Here is a 16,011-nt window from a genome sequence, read left to right on the forward strand (position 1 = left end):
TTAATTTTGTATCCTACAACTTTACTGAATTTATTGATGAGTTTTAGTAGTTTTGGAGGGGTGTCTTTAGGATTTTCTGTGTTTAGTATCATGTCATCTGCAAACAGTAACAGTTTTACTTCTTTTTCAATTTGGATTCCTTTTATTTTTCTTGTCTGATTCCTGTCTCTAGAACTTCCAATACTATGTTGAATAAAAGTTAGCTGTCTCAGATTTTAGCATGTTCAAAACTGAACTTTTGGTTTGTTGTTTTGTTTTTCTAAGCCTGTTCTTACTTTCTGAGCAAGTGACTCCACTATCTGTGAGGTGGCCCTGGCCAAAAAAAAAAAAAACTTTTTTTTTCCTTAAAGACACTCTCCAATACTGAGTACTGTGTCGTTTTGATCTTTACACATCTTGATATGAAAGAAACATTTTCTTTTTTGTATTTTAATTACAAATGATAAATATCAGAGCTTATATTCTTATTTTTGATGAGTAATAAAGGATATTACTTTCTCTTTGATCTTTGTTCTGAGAAAATACTCTTTTAAAAAGTGGTTTCTAACTTATCTTCTCTAATAAGAGTAAAGTTAAAGGATAAAATTTAGTTTCTGACTTGTTTACATAACAGTTTAGCCATATGACTTAAAACTTTCCTCAACTCTCCTTATCCCTAATGCTCTGCATACATTGTGACCTCTGAGATGTCATCATGTTTCAGTGTAATATTATCCATTAATGTTCTTTTCCATTAGTACTGATGAGGAAATAATTAAAATTACATAACTAGTTAGTTCTCCAGTGTAAGCACTTAAAAGGAACCCAGGTATACCCATTCAGTATCTTTTATTGCCATTTTATTTTCCTTAGGCCCACATTCCTCACTCCCAGACCAATTAGCTATCATACAGATATATACTATTCTGCATAAAAGAATCACAGCCTGAAACATATGGATAGATAAGCTCAAATTCTTCAGCATTACTGGAAAATCAGTTTAAACCTTCATGACCTGCCTAAAGCTGAATTAGTTAAAATGTAATCTCCTTCTAACAAACAAGCAAACAGAAACCCATATGATACTGCCACAGTTCAGTAGAACCTTGCAGTCATACCATTCATGGGTCCTAGATAGCCTGAGACTAAGATTGTTATAAAGTCATTCTAACTTAGAGCAATAAACCACCATGAACATAGTCCGAGATGGACAGGAGTTTGATTATAGTTTATGCCATAAATGTTTATATTTTGGTGAACCTTTAGCCTATTTAGCCAAAAGAACTCCTATAGGAAAGCAGGAAAATATGACTACAGGATCAACTTTTAATTTATATAGACTCTTAACCAGCATATTGAATGCTTACTTCAAGTGTTGACTTGATTTTGCATTGTAGAAACAACATGTACAAAACCTCATAGGCTCTGGGAGATTTTACAGAGATGAAACACCATATATTTTACCTGACGCTTTTCATAATTAACTCATATAGATTTACAGTTAATGCATATAAATTCAGAAGTCAGTTTTTAGTCTAGACTTAAAATTTTACAGGATTAATGTGTGTTTCTTTTTTCAGTATAAATGGTTTTAATTATTTCAGATTCATGAAGGCAATTCATGGATAATTAAGCAAACTGCTAAGAAACTTTTTCATCATTATCTTTAATCATTAGATTAGTATCTTAGTATATTAATAAAATATTATAGGGTAGGGAGACATTTGTGGTGAGGTTGAAGAGGAAATCTAGATTCCTAGTTTTATAGTTTAGTCAGAAGGTTTCTAAATGTATACTTATATACTGTAGTTGCTCCTTTGTTTATGATTTCTTCAGGTTGCTTATATACCATAAATTTTTTTCTCCCAGAAGATTTTTGTATTATGTATACTTTCCCATACTAATAATAAGTAGTATGAAATATATGAAGAGATGTAAAGATAAGCTACGTTTAATTTTGCAAAGAATAAAAATTTTTTCATTAAAGACATCTTTAATAATTTTAGTGCTTCAGTTTTGTGTATATTTTTAATGTAGGGAAAAGACTCTCATTCAGACTGATTTTATGACATGAGTGAGGAAAATTAGAAATTATGTAGGGAGGATAAAAATCTGGAACATAGCTAAGCAAGGTTTAACTAAATACCTTTTATGTAGTTAGCAAAAAGGATTCTTCTTAAGATGCTAGTAAAGGGGGTTTATTGCTTACCCAGAAGATTTGACCTGTGAATTGACTTATTCTTCTCCAAGGCACTTGAGAGAAAAGACAACGATAGCAGTTACATCTAGAGGCTATTATGGATTGGAGGATGAGAAGGGAACTGCATGTACTTCAACAAGGCGTCGGTCAACACCGCGAAGTTTGGCAGGCTTGACAAGTGGAGTTTTTGAATCTATAATGGTTCAAGTTTTGAGACAGGAAGAACAGCTGAGAGCAAAAGAAGAAAAAAGGTAACTGTTAAAAAAAAAAAGTTAAGTTTCATGTTGTTCAAATTTTCAGAAACTACATTTCAAAGATTAGCTGTGTAACTTTTTTTTGGCCATTTCAAACTTCTGGGCCCATTTCAGTAGTGTTCCAAAATGCGTTCTCACCAAAGTATGAGTTAATACTGAAATATCACAATAAAATTTATTTTAAAATACAGTTTTAAATTTTTGAACCAAATTACTTTGAATTTATACAAAAATAATTTTTATAAAAGATTTCAGGACGCTTTCTAGATTTCTGGAAGTATCCTCAAATGAATTATAACTTTTAAATTAGAAGAATTTTATATAGATTTGTATAGCTTTAAAATAGAATCAAAGACCTTTAAAATTAGGAGAAACTCCAGAGATTATGTGGTTCAAATGACATACAAGTTCATGTCTGCCAGATCCTTCATTGATATTAATTTCCTGGATAACTGTGCTTACTCTGGACCCACCAGGAAAGAATGCTATGCTCAGTGTTATACTTGTAGGGTCTAGGAGCATAGAGGTTGATGATACTTCTATAAGTTTTTCTAATAACAAAAGAGACTAGGACCCAGAGGTAAGTGATTACTCAAAAAAGACTGGCGATTTTTATACTAAATCAAATCTCAAACTCTGTTAGGCATGATTGCTGAGGTAATAGGGAACTACTAATGCTATTCAAGGGAAATTTATAACATATTGTTGCTCCTCTTATTTAGTGATAAATTTAGCCTGCTTTGATATTTGTAGGATTAAAATTCAACCTTGAGACTTTGTACCACAACATTTTTTATAGTAGTGGTTAATTGGGAACCCACTGTGAAATACTTTTTTCCTTGTGGAGAACCTCATAGAACTACTTCTGCTATAGGAAAAGGGATTTTATGGCAGAGTAAAGATTAATCTGACAGTAGTGTATAATAGATTGAAATAGAAATTGAAGAAAAGGAAGGCTTGTAGAAAGCTGTATGTAGTAGTCTAGACTTCCACTACTGGTGACCCGAAGTAGGAAGAATGTCATAATGTCCTGGGAACAATCAACAAGACTTAGTACCTTCTTTGATATGGGGGAACAAAGGAAGTAGTTGTAATAATAGAAATAAGAAGATTAAAAAAAAAAAAGAATGGTTAACATTCATTGAGCATGACTGTTTGCCAGGTTTAGCTCTAACCACCTTATTTGTATTCAACATTTGTCCTGAGGCACAGAGAATTTAAGTAACTTGCCCAAGGCCAGGCAGTTTTTCAGTGGTAAGGTTAAGATTTGAACCCAGGCAGTTTGGTTATAGAGCTTTTGCTCCTAAGCAGTATGCTGTCCTTGTGACTTAAAAATGATGGAGCTAGCAAAGAAAGTAAAAGAGCTTAGGTCCATGGTGTGGAGAAACATCAGTGAACTCCAGTTTTTAATAAGTTGTTTGAAGTGATGAGGAAACATTTAAGCACATAAGTAGGAATAGCCAGTAGGAAGCTAGAAATATGATTGAATCTTTTTCTTTCCTCCAATTTTAAATATATTTATGTGTCCTGTGCTTAACATTAAACAACCATAGGTGAATAAGACATAGGGGAAATTCCGCCATCGAATGTCTAGGGACTATGATAATTTAATATGAATTAACCTTTCTCTTTGGGTACAGTGCTAACTTTCTCTTTTTCAATTAGAAATATTTTAAACATGGAGCAAAGAATAAATAAAATTCTAATAAAGGCCTAAGTACTTACTACCTAGGAATTTTTAAAGAAATTAAGCATCAATACTATATTTCCTTTATTTTTCCTCTGTCCCCAGAAGAAACCACTAACCTGACTTAATCATTCCCATGCATTTTATTACTGAATTTTAAGAATTCTTTCATATATTTTGGATACAAGTCCTTTGTTAGATATATATGCATTGCAAATATTTTCTCCTAGTCTGTGGCCTTCCTTTCATTTTCAATGTTAATGAGAAAGGGAAAATTTTAACCGAAGTTCAACTTTTGTGCCTTTTGTGACCTAAGAAATCTTAGTTTACTCAAGCTTATAAAGTTTTTTTTTCCCCCCTTTTTTTTGCTCTGGAAATTTCTAAGTTTTGTTTTTTATGGTTGAATCTGTGATCCATTTGAAGTTAATTTTTGTGTATGGTTGTTTGAAGTAAGGATGAAGGTTTATGTTTCTTCTATGCGGATAATCAGTTCAAGTATAATTGTTTGATAAAACCATTCTTGGATTCCTAAGTTACATTTGCATCTTTGTTGAAAATCTGTTGAACATACATTTGTGAGTCTTTCTGGACATTCTGTTGTGTTCCATGTATCTATAGGTGTGTCCTTAAGCTAATACTATGTTGACTTGATGACTATAGCTGTATAATAAGCCTTGAAATTTGGTGGTATGCGCCTTCCACCTTTGTGTTCTGTTTTGTTTTGTTTCAAAATTGTTAGGCTATACTAGGATGTTTGCATTTCTTTATAATTTTGGAATCATATTGTAAATTCTACAAAAAAAAACCTGTGGGAACTTTGATTAAGATTACATGGAAGTTATCAATTTCTGGGTAATTGTTTAAATTCTCTCAGCAGTATTTTGTAGTTTTCGTTGTATACATTTTCCACATATTTCATGTTTTTGATGCAGTTGTAAATATTTAAAAGTTCAATTATATTTTGTTGCTAATATATAGAAATACGATTGATTTTAATATAGTCACCTTTTGTCTGTTTCTGCTTTGAGTTCTGAAAGAGTTTGCCTCAGGTAGTTTGAAACTCTGCTATTGGATATGTACATATTTATGATTCTTAGAGGGTTTTTTTGATGGATTGACTTCTTTCTTAGAAGTGTTCATTTTGGTTCCTGATAATATTTCTTACATTTTTTTTAATAATACATTTTATCTCCATATTGGCTTATAAGATGTGCATCTTTTTTTCTTTTTTTTTTTTTTAGTGGTTTCTCTAGGGTTTACAAGACGTGCTTATCATATCACAGTTAACTTCAAATGTTACGCTTCACAGTATACTTCTCTTTACCTCTTCCAATCCTTTTGCTGTTGTCATACATTTTACTGCTACATGAGTTATAAACCCCAATACACTGTTATTGTATATCCTTTAACTAGTTATCTTTGGAAGAAATTTAAGAATGAAGGAGGAAAAATATCTTATAGTTATCCATATATTTACCCTCTCCAGCGTTCTGCCTTCCTTTGTATTGACCCATGATGCCATCTGGTGTCATTTTTCTGCTGCTTGAAGAACTGCATTCATTTCTCATAACGTAGGTGTGCCAATGATGAATACTGAGCTTTTCGTTTTTTGGTCTGAATAAGTTTTTATTTCACCTTATACTTGAAGGCCCTTCATATCCACAGATTTTAGAACCTACAGATCCCAAAGGCTGACTCTGTGTGTGTGTGTGTGTGTGTGTGTGTGTGTATGATTCTAGATTGACAGTTTTTTTTCCTATCAGTACTTTAAGCATGACATTTGCTACCATACATAGTTTTTGAAGAAAAGTCAGCTGTCCTCTTTGTCTTTGTCCTTTATACATAATGTGTCTTATTTCTTTAACCACTTTTAAGATTTTATCTTTGTTACTGGTTTTCAGCGATTTTATTGTAATGTGCCTCTTTGGTGTGGGATTGAGTTTATGTATGTATCTGTTCATTATTTTGCTTAGGGTTAATTTTGCTTCTCTGATCTATAGACTTTCAAGCTTCTTTCTGTGGTAACTTTTCAAATTTGCTAATTATTTTTAATACAGTGTCTAATCCAGGGAGCTTTTTATTTCGGAAATTGTATTTTTTTCAACTCTATAAGTTACATTTCCTTTTTTAGTATCTTCATTTTCCATCATTATGTTCATGTTTTAATGTCCTTATTGGCTAGCTCCATCATCTATGTCTTTTCTAAGTCATTCTACTGACTGATTTTTCTCCTGAGTTATAACCTTTTTCTGTTTTTTGACATGTTCAGTAATTTTTAAAATGGAAATTGGACATTGTGGTCGTTACCCTGCTGAATATCTGGATTTTTATTTACCTTCCTAAAAGAGGATTGAACTTTGTTCTGGTAGGAAGTTAAGTTCCTTGTGGATCAGTTTGATGGTCCTTTTAAAGTCCAGGTTTTAAGCTCTTACCGAGTTGATCTAGAATAACTTTCACTCCAGTTCAGCCCTACTACTAAGGCATAACTTCTCTGGGGTATCCACCAAATGCCCCCAAGTGATGACTGAGGACTCTTCACTTTAGCTGGTGTCCCCATCGTGTATAAGCTCTCAGAGCTTACAATTTCCTGATCATTCTTGTCAGATTTTTGTAGATCTTTACTCTGCACAAGCTAGTACTCAGCAGAGTTTCAAGGGGAACACTTGTGTACATTTCTGAAGCTCTTTTGTTCATAGTTTCCTTCTTTTTGGAATTATCTCACAACTTCTAGGTGCCTCATTCTCCCCTAATGCTGATTTTCATCTCTTCACCTCGACTCCACTGGACCGTTTGGATTTTCCTTCTCTGTACTTGTAGCCTGGGAATTAATTGCTTTTTGTTGAAAAATTGATTCATTGAAGGAACTACCTCATTTGTTTTTGCTTCTTAGGGATCACAGGCCTGCACTGTTTGATATTCAGTGTTTAAAAACATTTGTTTCATGTTTTTTGTTCAGTTTTGTAATTGTTTATAGTGGGAAGAAGGTAAGTTTTGTTCAGTTAGTCCATCATGACCACAAAAAGGTCATTTCTTATCTATTTATTCATAGATAATACATTGCATTGTTTTGCATGTCTTTAATGTTTATATAAATGGCAACTTTCTGTTTTCAGTCAACATTATGTATCTGAGATTTAAACTGTGTTAAATTATTTAATTCTAGTTTATTTAAAGTGCTAATATATAATACTATACTATCTCACTCTATTACAGTTAATCCATTTACCTGATAAAATGCACATTTTGAATTCTTTCTAGTGTTCTGTTATAGAATGCTACAAAAAAATGCATGGATGTGTCTTCTTTAAGGTCAGAGATATAGATAGAGATGTGTGTATTTGTATCCTTTCTACTCTTTTTTTGTTTTGTTTTTAATTTTATTCTTTTTACATTTTGACTCTCTTAACCCATTTCTCCCACCTCCAATCACTATGCTTTGGCAACCACCGATCTGTTCTCTTTATCTGTGAGCTTGGTTTTTGTTTTTTTGGTTTGTTTGTTTTTAAGATTCCACATATAAGAGAGATCATGAGTATCTTTTTCGATCTGATTTTTTTTTCACTTAGCGTAGTGCCTTTGAGGTCTATCCATGTTGTCACAAATGGCAATATTTCCTTCTTTTTTATGACTGAAAAATATTCCACTGTATATTTATACCACAGTTTCTTTACACCTTCATTGATTAATGGACACTTAGGTTGTTGTCATCTATTGGTGGTTGTAAATAATGTTGCAGTAAACATGGGGATACATATATCTTTTCAACTTAGTGTTTTAATTTTCTTCAGATAAATGCCCAGAAGTAGAATTGCTGGGTCGTATTGTAGTTCTATTTTTAATTTTTTGAGGAACCTTCATACTATTGTCCATAGTAGCTGCACCAATTTACATTTTGGCCAACTGCTCAAGCGTTCCTTTTTCAACACATCCTTGCCAACACTTGTTACTTCTTGTCTTTTTGGTATTGGCCATTCAGACAAGTGTGAGGTGATATCTCATTGTGGTTTTGATTTGCATTCCCCTGATGTTTAGTGATGCTGAGCATATTTTCATGTACCTGTAAGCCATCTGGGTATCTTTTGAAAAATGAATATTCAGATCTGCCCATTTTTTAATTGGATTGTTTGCTTTTTTTGCCATTGGAGTGTATGAGTTCTTTATATATTTTGGATTTTAGCCCTTTATCAGATACATGCTTCACAAATATTTTCTCCTATTCAGTAGATGGCTTTTTCATTTTGTTGATGGCTTCCTTTGCTGTGGAGAAGCTTTTTAGTATGATGTAGTCCCACTTAGTTTTTTTGTTTTTACTTTTGTTGCTTTTGCTTTTGTTGTCAGATTGCAAAAAGTTTTACCAGGACCTACGTCATGGAGCTTACTGCCTCTGTTTTCTTCTAGAAGTTTTATAGTTTCAGGTCTTATGTTCAAGTCTTTAATCCATTTGAATTGCTTTTTACGTATGTTGTAAGATAATGGTCAAGTTCTATTCTTTTGCATGTAGCTATCCAGTTTTCCCACCACCATTTATTGAAGAGACTGTTTCCTGTTGTATATTCTCGGCTCCTTAAATTAATTGACCATATATGTGTGGGTTTATTTCTGGGCTTTCTGTTCCTTCTCATTGATCTGTGTTTCTTTTTATGCCAATACCATACTATATTTATTGCTATGACTTTGTAACATCTCTTGAAATGAGGGAGCATGATGCCTGTGATGCCTCTAGCTTTGATCTTTCACCTCCTAGATATTTTATTCTTTTTGATTCAGTTGTGTATTCATTCTGCTTCTAATCTTATGGTCATGGCAAGTTCTTTAATGTGTTAGGGAATCTTGACACACTAATATGTTTTTAAAGTTGTTGTGATATAACCTCTGTAAAGAGAGATTATATTGATAAGGTAGTTACTATCATTGATTTTGTATAAAGTGTTTAATAAATTGTTGCAATAAATGTTTTATTGTGTATCTTTAACTTAAAGAGTAAATTTAATATACCTACTCTCCTTCCTAACAACACATGAATATTCAAACTTTTTAACTCTGGTCACTCTCCCTCAGTTCTATGTGCCATTGTTTCCAGTATTTAGTTTATTCTGGTTCTTAACTGCCCCAGGTGTTGCCACAGCTCTAGTTTTTGTGCGAGAGTCTCTCCTTTTCTCATGTTATAGTTTCTTCATAAGTGATCTGATCCATGCCCATACCACCTATATGCAAAAGACTCATAGATACATGTCTCTTGCCCAAACTTCTCTAAGTTTTAGACCTAATTGTGTACTTAATATGTTCTCTGGATGTAGTATCTATTAGTGACAGTATCAGTGTTTCTCATCCATCAGGAAATATTGAAATTGGAATAATTCAAAGAAGGTTTATTTCCAAAGAGGTTAAAATATAGCTGAATATTAAGATAATAAGGCTGTTAGCCCGAGCGAGCAAAAGGGAGTACATACTGGTACCCAGGAGAGAGTTACAAAGAAGAGACCATGGGGACGATGTCTTCTTTTGAAGAACACAGCCCAAGGCAACCTCACAGAGAGGAAGCCAAGGGAGTAAACACTTTAGCCTACTTTTCCTGTCTTTATCTGATCCTTGCCAGGGCTCCCTTGACCAAACCCAAGGAAAGCTAGTAGGTGAAGTTGCCTATTGATACAAATAAGTTATACAATGAAGCGTAGAGAGTAGATCTGGAGGCAAACAAAAGATATTTGGTATATATGTCATCTTCAAATTGATTACATCAACAGTTAATTATGAAGGCATAATATTTCCTCTTAAAACTTGAATTTTTCTGTAATGTTTCCTATCTTGGTGAATAGTACCACAGTCTATTAGATTAAGTAAGTTAGAAACCTGAGTTTCATCCAAGACACCTTTCTTTCCCTTGTACACAAAATAGATCCATCCCCAAACCTTGACAATTTTATTTCCTAAATCTCTCTTGAATCTGCTTCCTTCTCTCTATCCCCTCTGCCTCCATCCAGTTTCTTCATCTCTCATTTAGACTACTGTAATCTTCTCTTAATTCATTTAACAGTGTCCATGCTTGCCTCATTCCAGTCTTTTTTTTTCACACTGAAGCTAGAATGAACTTATCCAAGTGCAGATTTTATCATGCCACTTACCTACCCCATTACTTACCACCTCCCCAAAACAAAGCAAGTACACACAAGAACTTTAATGGCTTCATATAATTTATAAGAATCATATAATTTCACCTTTTGGCCTCACCCTGCCCTTCTAACTTCATTTTAAACCTTTTCCCCCCACATTCTTGCTATTGTTGCCACAGTGGCCTTCTCTTCAGTGCCTAAGAGAGTGTTAACTTTATGTGCATCCAAATTTAGAGTTTGCATAAAACACATATAAAAATCACTATTCTTTTTCTCTTGTTTTAACCTCTGTTTCCTGAATTTTCTAAAATAACAATTCTTTTCTTTTATAATTAAAAATATAATAAATATTAAAATTTATGAAGTGCCACATAACTAGTGGGACAGGAAGAGTTTTTTAAATGTTTTTGATCCTATCTCAAGATTTCTTTTGAGTCTTCAGAAGGAAAATGTGACTTCTAGGCAGCAACATGTGGTATGATACATATGAGTGCTAAACAAAGTCTTCCTCCCTGTGTACAGTTATCCTACCATCTATCATGATAATACTACCAGTCTATCGATTTTGTCAATCTAATATCCTCTCAAGAGTTAGTCAGAGACTAGCTCAGAATAAAGATACTGCAAAATTTGGTCTGGAAGGGACTTTGAAAACATTATAAGGAAAGGTCAAACTGGAAGACAGGGAAGGTTGCAAAGATCATATTTAAATTACTGTGCTTAACACCTGGGTGTAGGCTTCTCTTCTTTTGTTTTGCTTTTTAATTAAAACTTTTGACGTAAGAAGTGAGAAAATAAAGTTTCCCTCCTGTTCAGTAGGTTTAAACAGCTTTTTATATCAGAAATTCAAGTCGGCAGCAAGCTGAACAATTCTAGTCCATATTATAGTGTGGTAATACTTAAGTTAACTGATGGGCATCTGATAATTTTTAGCTGATTATCTGGGCAGACACAAACCCGAAAGTAAATTATTTTTAAAAATCTTTTAAGTCCAACAGTTAGGTCTCTGATTTGTGATCTAGTCCAATTAAAGGAAGGAAGTCCATACTCTGTATTTTAATTTGTATACAATATGTAGTCTCCCTTTTTGGTATAGTATGTGCCATTAAAGTCCAAAATCCTGGCATTCCTATATTACTACCTTCACTTTACTTGGATGTGTTGGAAACCAGTGCAGAGAAGATGACGTGTGTTGAACAGAGAGGAATTAATATTGAGTAAGGCCTGGTTATCTGGCTATCTCCAGTTAAATGCTGTTAGAACAGCAGGCACTCTTGGGACCGATTAGTGTACAGAGCCACTGTTGATTTAGAAGACAGCAACACTACAAGTCGGGGTTCTGGGAAAATTGATTGAATGAAAGGGCTGGTTAACGTATAGTTGCTGAAATTGTCCTTAAACAACTAATGACCTCTGTATTCTGTTTATAATGGTAACCTTGAGGCTTTAAGGAAAGATTGAATTATATTTTATATACCTTATTTATTAAGCAGGAAAGTATATAATACATTTTAGATAGTTTTTTAAAAATAAAATTGTTTAAGTTGGAAGCTAGCTCTCTTCATGTGAATTTCTGTTAATCTGGAATATGACATTGTTAGGTAGCAGTTTTGATCACTAAAGCTGTTTTTAAAAATATTAGACCTGTTCACCATTCTTTTTTGCAAAATTGTTTGAATTACCAGAAATACTGTGCATGCTTTTATTCTTGTTTCATATATTTGTATAAACTTACTGGTATTTTATTGATTCAGTAATCACTGGAGTTAAAGTAAAAATGTTTTCTACATTTTTATGAAATAAAAGCTATGGTCTTTGATTAATGATTTATTTTCAAATTCTCTTTAACATAAAGTAGCAGTGACTTAATGAAGTAGACATTTGTCATTTGTGACCACCCACCATTTTTGAACAGCTTCCCTACATTTTGGTAATTTCCCATTTTGCAAGTCCTGACTTCCCAAAGTAGATGGTGAAAAATTTATATTCTCATACCCATTCACAGATAAGGTAGAAGCATGTGACCACTCATACTCTTCACACTTGAAATTGCTTGGGAACAACATGAGGTGGCAGTCTTGGGCAGGGGCGTTTATCTTTTGGCACAAGTGGTGGTGGGAGCTTCTGGTTGTTCTAGATTCCTAGAATCAAAAGTGCCAAGCAGTGGTGACAGTCTGGTTTTTCCTGGAGAAACTCTCATAGTGTGGTTGGGATTCGTACCTTTATATCTCTTAAGATTGACTCTGTCATCCTTAACAAAGCTTAATTCCTTTTCTGCTTTAACTAGCCAGAAGAGATTCTTTTGTTGGTAGCCAGGTAAGAAGCTTGACTGAAACTTAGTATGAATGGTTGGTCTTCCTAAAATACAATATTTTATATTACTCATTTTAGAAAATGTCTTGCTTTCCTTTTTCATGCCAGCAATTTGCACACGTACTGTTTTTTCAGTTAACACATGATTTTGGATTAAATCTCCTGTATATGTTTCTTACTAGAGTGTAAACTTTTTGAGTGTATGTGGTCCATACTTTCACCTCTTTGTATTCTCATACATGGTAAGCATTCACTAAAAGTTTATAAAACTAATAAAGCTAGGATACTTTAGGATACTTTAAAACATAATTTTCTATTGTAAAACTGTACACTCATTAGTAGTATTCCTGCCAAGTTATACACGACCAGAATAACCTTAGGCACAGCTATTAGTATTTTACATAGTAAAAGGTAAACATTCTCTAAGCCAGTAAGGACCAACATCAAAAATGAGAGCTTGTCCAAGAAAAAAATTTTGGAACACTTTTTTAGTTCATTTCATGGTGGTTACTTTTCTTTTCTAGTTTTCCCCCAGTTATATTGAGAAATGATTGAAATACATCACTGTATAAGTTTAAGGTATACAGTATGGTGGTTTGATTTACTCATATTATAAAATGATTATCACAATAGGTTTAGTTAATATCCATCATCTCATATAAATGTAATAAAAAGAAAAGAAAAAGATTTTTCTCCTTGTAATGAGAACTCTAGGATGGGCTCCCTTAACTTTTCCTGTAACTTTTTTTTTCATTAGCAAATGTAGTTTTTATAACCATCCTCAGGCAATCTTTTAGCATTTCTCCAATACCATAGGCTTAATTTTTTGAGCTAACATTTTAAAAACATGCAGTACTGTATCTGATTTTAGTATAATACTTTGGAACAAATTTTTAAATTGAAAGAAAATAACTTTAAAAACTTTTTTATCTGTCCTCATGAGCAAAGTGTGGTTTGCTTCAGCATTTTGTAATATGTTTTTTAAATGTTTTAATTATATTTTAAGCGTTTGACAGAGTTTTTTTAAATTGACAGATTATAGACATTAACTCTAGAGCTCTTTGGCAAGCTCCCATTCCATATATATCATACTGCTGAGGATTGGAGACTCACAGTCCCAGTTCTAAAGGACTGTTCTGTGTGTTAATGCTGGCTTACACCAGACTGGACCTTGTTTTTCTTCCTTCTACCTCTTCAGTACTCATGGTCTGAGGCTAGAATCCATCATTCTCCCTTGAAAGGTTTAGTTTATAGAGAACAGAAGTGTGAGTAGCAGACCTTGAGTAACTTTAGGCAATATCCACTTTCGGCAGCATCATACCCCAGCTATGTTAAGGCTTTTCCAGGCACCTGAGCCAGCAGAATGTGTGTCTTATGCAGTTGCCTTGTTTTCTTCTTCTTCCAAGAGTAAGCCAATTGGTGCTAATTTTGGCCTACCAATAACAAACTGTATTTTTGGCACTTACACTAACCCACTGTGTAAGCATAAGGAAGTTACCTTCTCACCCTTCTATGTCCTTAGTGTTCCCATCTATAAGTTGAATAAATAGTGTCTGAAATTACCATATTCTAATCTTTATTGGCCAAAGGTTGCTAACATTGCTTGAGGCAAAAACAAGTCCATAAAAGTGTCTCAGTCTACTCTAACTTCTTTCATTTTCTTCCCTGAGCACTAGTTGTTACTCTCAACTCTGCAGAAACAGAGCATGATTGATTGTGACAAAGTTGACCAAAATCAGTTTCAAAGCCAAGCAAACTAAATGAATGTGTTTTTTGGTGGTTGATATTCTAACAGATACAGTTTTCTATACCAAACTTTTAAACAAACTTTGAGTTACATTTGAAAAAGTTAAGTGTAGACATGGAGAAGATAAAAAATAGACACAAATCAAACTTTTACAGATAAAACCTTTTTTCTTTAGTTAACAGCAACATAATGAAGAAATGATTACCCTTCTCAGTATATAATGTGTAGAGAAACTCAGTTTCATAGGAAGATACACAATATCCACAAATCTAACATAAACAGGCTCTTTAAAATCTCCTGGCTAATATTTTTCAGCTTTTGAAAAGTTGACTTAAAAATTTTTTTTTAATTTCACATGCTCTATAATTTAAAAGTCACTTTAGTACTATTAAGACTTTTAATGAAAGACTGAGCAGCCTCACTTTAACTCATCTTCAAATCCATGACTTGGAAACATCCACCTTTAACTTTTAGCTATTTTTTCTAGTAATTATTTTCACATTTCTAAATATATGCTTACATTGCTATTTCTTGATTTTTCAATTTGGCATTATCTATTGACATCCATCTGTGGAAGATGAAGATTTATTTCACTTACAACTATTTCCACTGACTTAAAGGTTATGTGCTCTATTTCTGTTAATTCTGGTCTCTTCTGCCTCATCTGTCTTATATGTTATTGACTAATAATTTAGCTCTATCTCATTTTTTACCCCCGAACTAGACATTATTACTGTTTCTGTAATATATCACTTATGTACCATATGATGATTCACAATTTGCTTTTCAATACTTCTTTCATCTTAGAACTTCTTTCTGTGATCATTTTTTTCTTCCTGAAGTGTATACTACATAAGTATTTTCTCTGTATCTTTGAATTAGTTTCTTTTACTATCTTCAAATTCACTAATATTTTTTTCTGCTGTCTAATTTGCCATTAGTCCCATTCATTATATTTTCATCTCAGATACTGTAGTTTTTAATCTCTAAAAGTTTGATTCGTGTCTATTTTTTATCTTCCCCATGTCTGTACTTAACTTTTTGACTATATGGATTAGTTTCAATAACTACTTCAATGGCCTTATTTGCTAATTCTAACATTTGTTTCATTTCTGGGTCAGTTTTGATTAATTGATTTTATCTCTTCATATGGATCATGTGTTTCTACTTTGCTATATGCCTGGTACGTTTGGTTTGGATGCCAAACATTGTTGAGTTTTATCTTGGTAGGTACTGAATAGTCTTACATTCCTGAGAATCTTCTAGAGCTTTTTTCTGAAATGCAGTTAATTACTTGAAAACAGTTTTATCATTTTGGATCTTTTGTAATTTGTTACTTGGGTCCAGAGCAATGCTTAGTATAAGGTTAATTATTCTCTACTGCCACTGCAAGACCTTGCTGAATATTCTATTCAGTGTCCCATGAATTAAGTGTTTTTCAAGAATGACTGGTAGAATAGACACTATATTTTCTAATTTTTTGAATGTTTTCTTACCACCTAGTCTTGGGCTGTTTCGTGATCAATGCATGTGTGTAAGGAATATTTGAAGGGGACTCTGTACATCTTTTGTGTTCTCACTTTATGCAACATTCCCCTCTTTAGTATTATGTCCTGTAGAGACTAGCTGCCTTGGAATCTCTGGATTCTTGACTCCTTCTCAACTCAGGGAGTCTGCTATGCTCTGCTTGGGTCCTCTCTCCTACATCGTGGCCCAGAAAT

The 16,011-nt window shown here is 33.2% G+C and overlaps 1 protein-coding gene across 3 annotated transcripts in view; it reads left to right on the forward strand.

The window, feature by feature from the left end:
* The window catches only part of BRD10 (bromodomain containing 10), an 84,781-nt gene that overhangs the window by 19,981 nt on the left and 48,789 nt on the right, over window positions 1-16,011 (forward strand). For 2 of the 3 annotated variants that reach the window (XM_006208150.4, XM_072959476.1), the window contains exon 2: window positions 2,230-2,430. The exons of the other annotated variant lie outside the window; for it this stretch is intronic. In XM_006208150.4, coding sequence (XP_006208212.2) covers window positions 2,230-2,430 — 201 coding nt within the window. The remainder of the gene's footprint in view (window positions 1-2,229; window positions 2,431-16,011) is intronic. 3 annotated transcript variants of the gene reach the window in all.

The sequence above is a fragment of the Vicugna pacos genome, chromosome 4 (genome assembly GCF_048564905.1).
Source record: "Vicugna pacos chromosome 4, VicPac4, whole genome shotgun sequence".
Taxonomy (NCBI): domain Eukaryota; kingdom Metazoa; phylum Chordata; class Mammalia; order Artiodactyla; family Camelidae; genus Vicugna; species Vicugna pacos.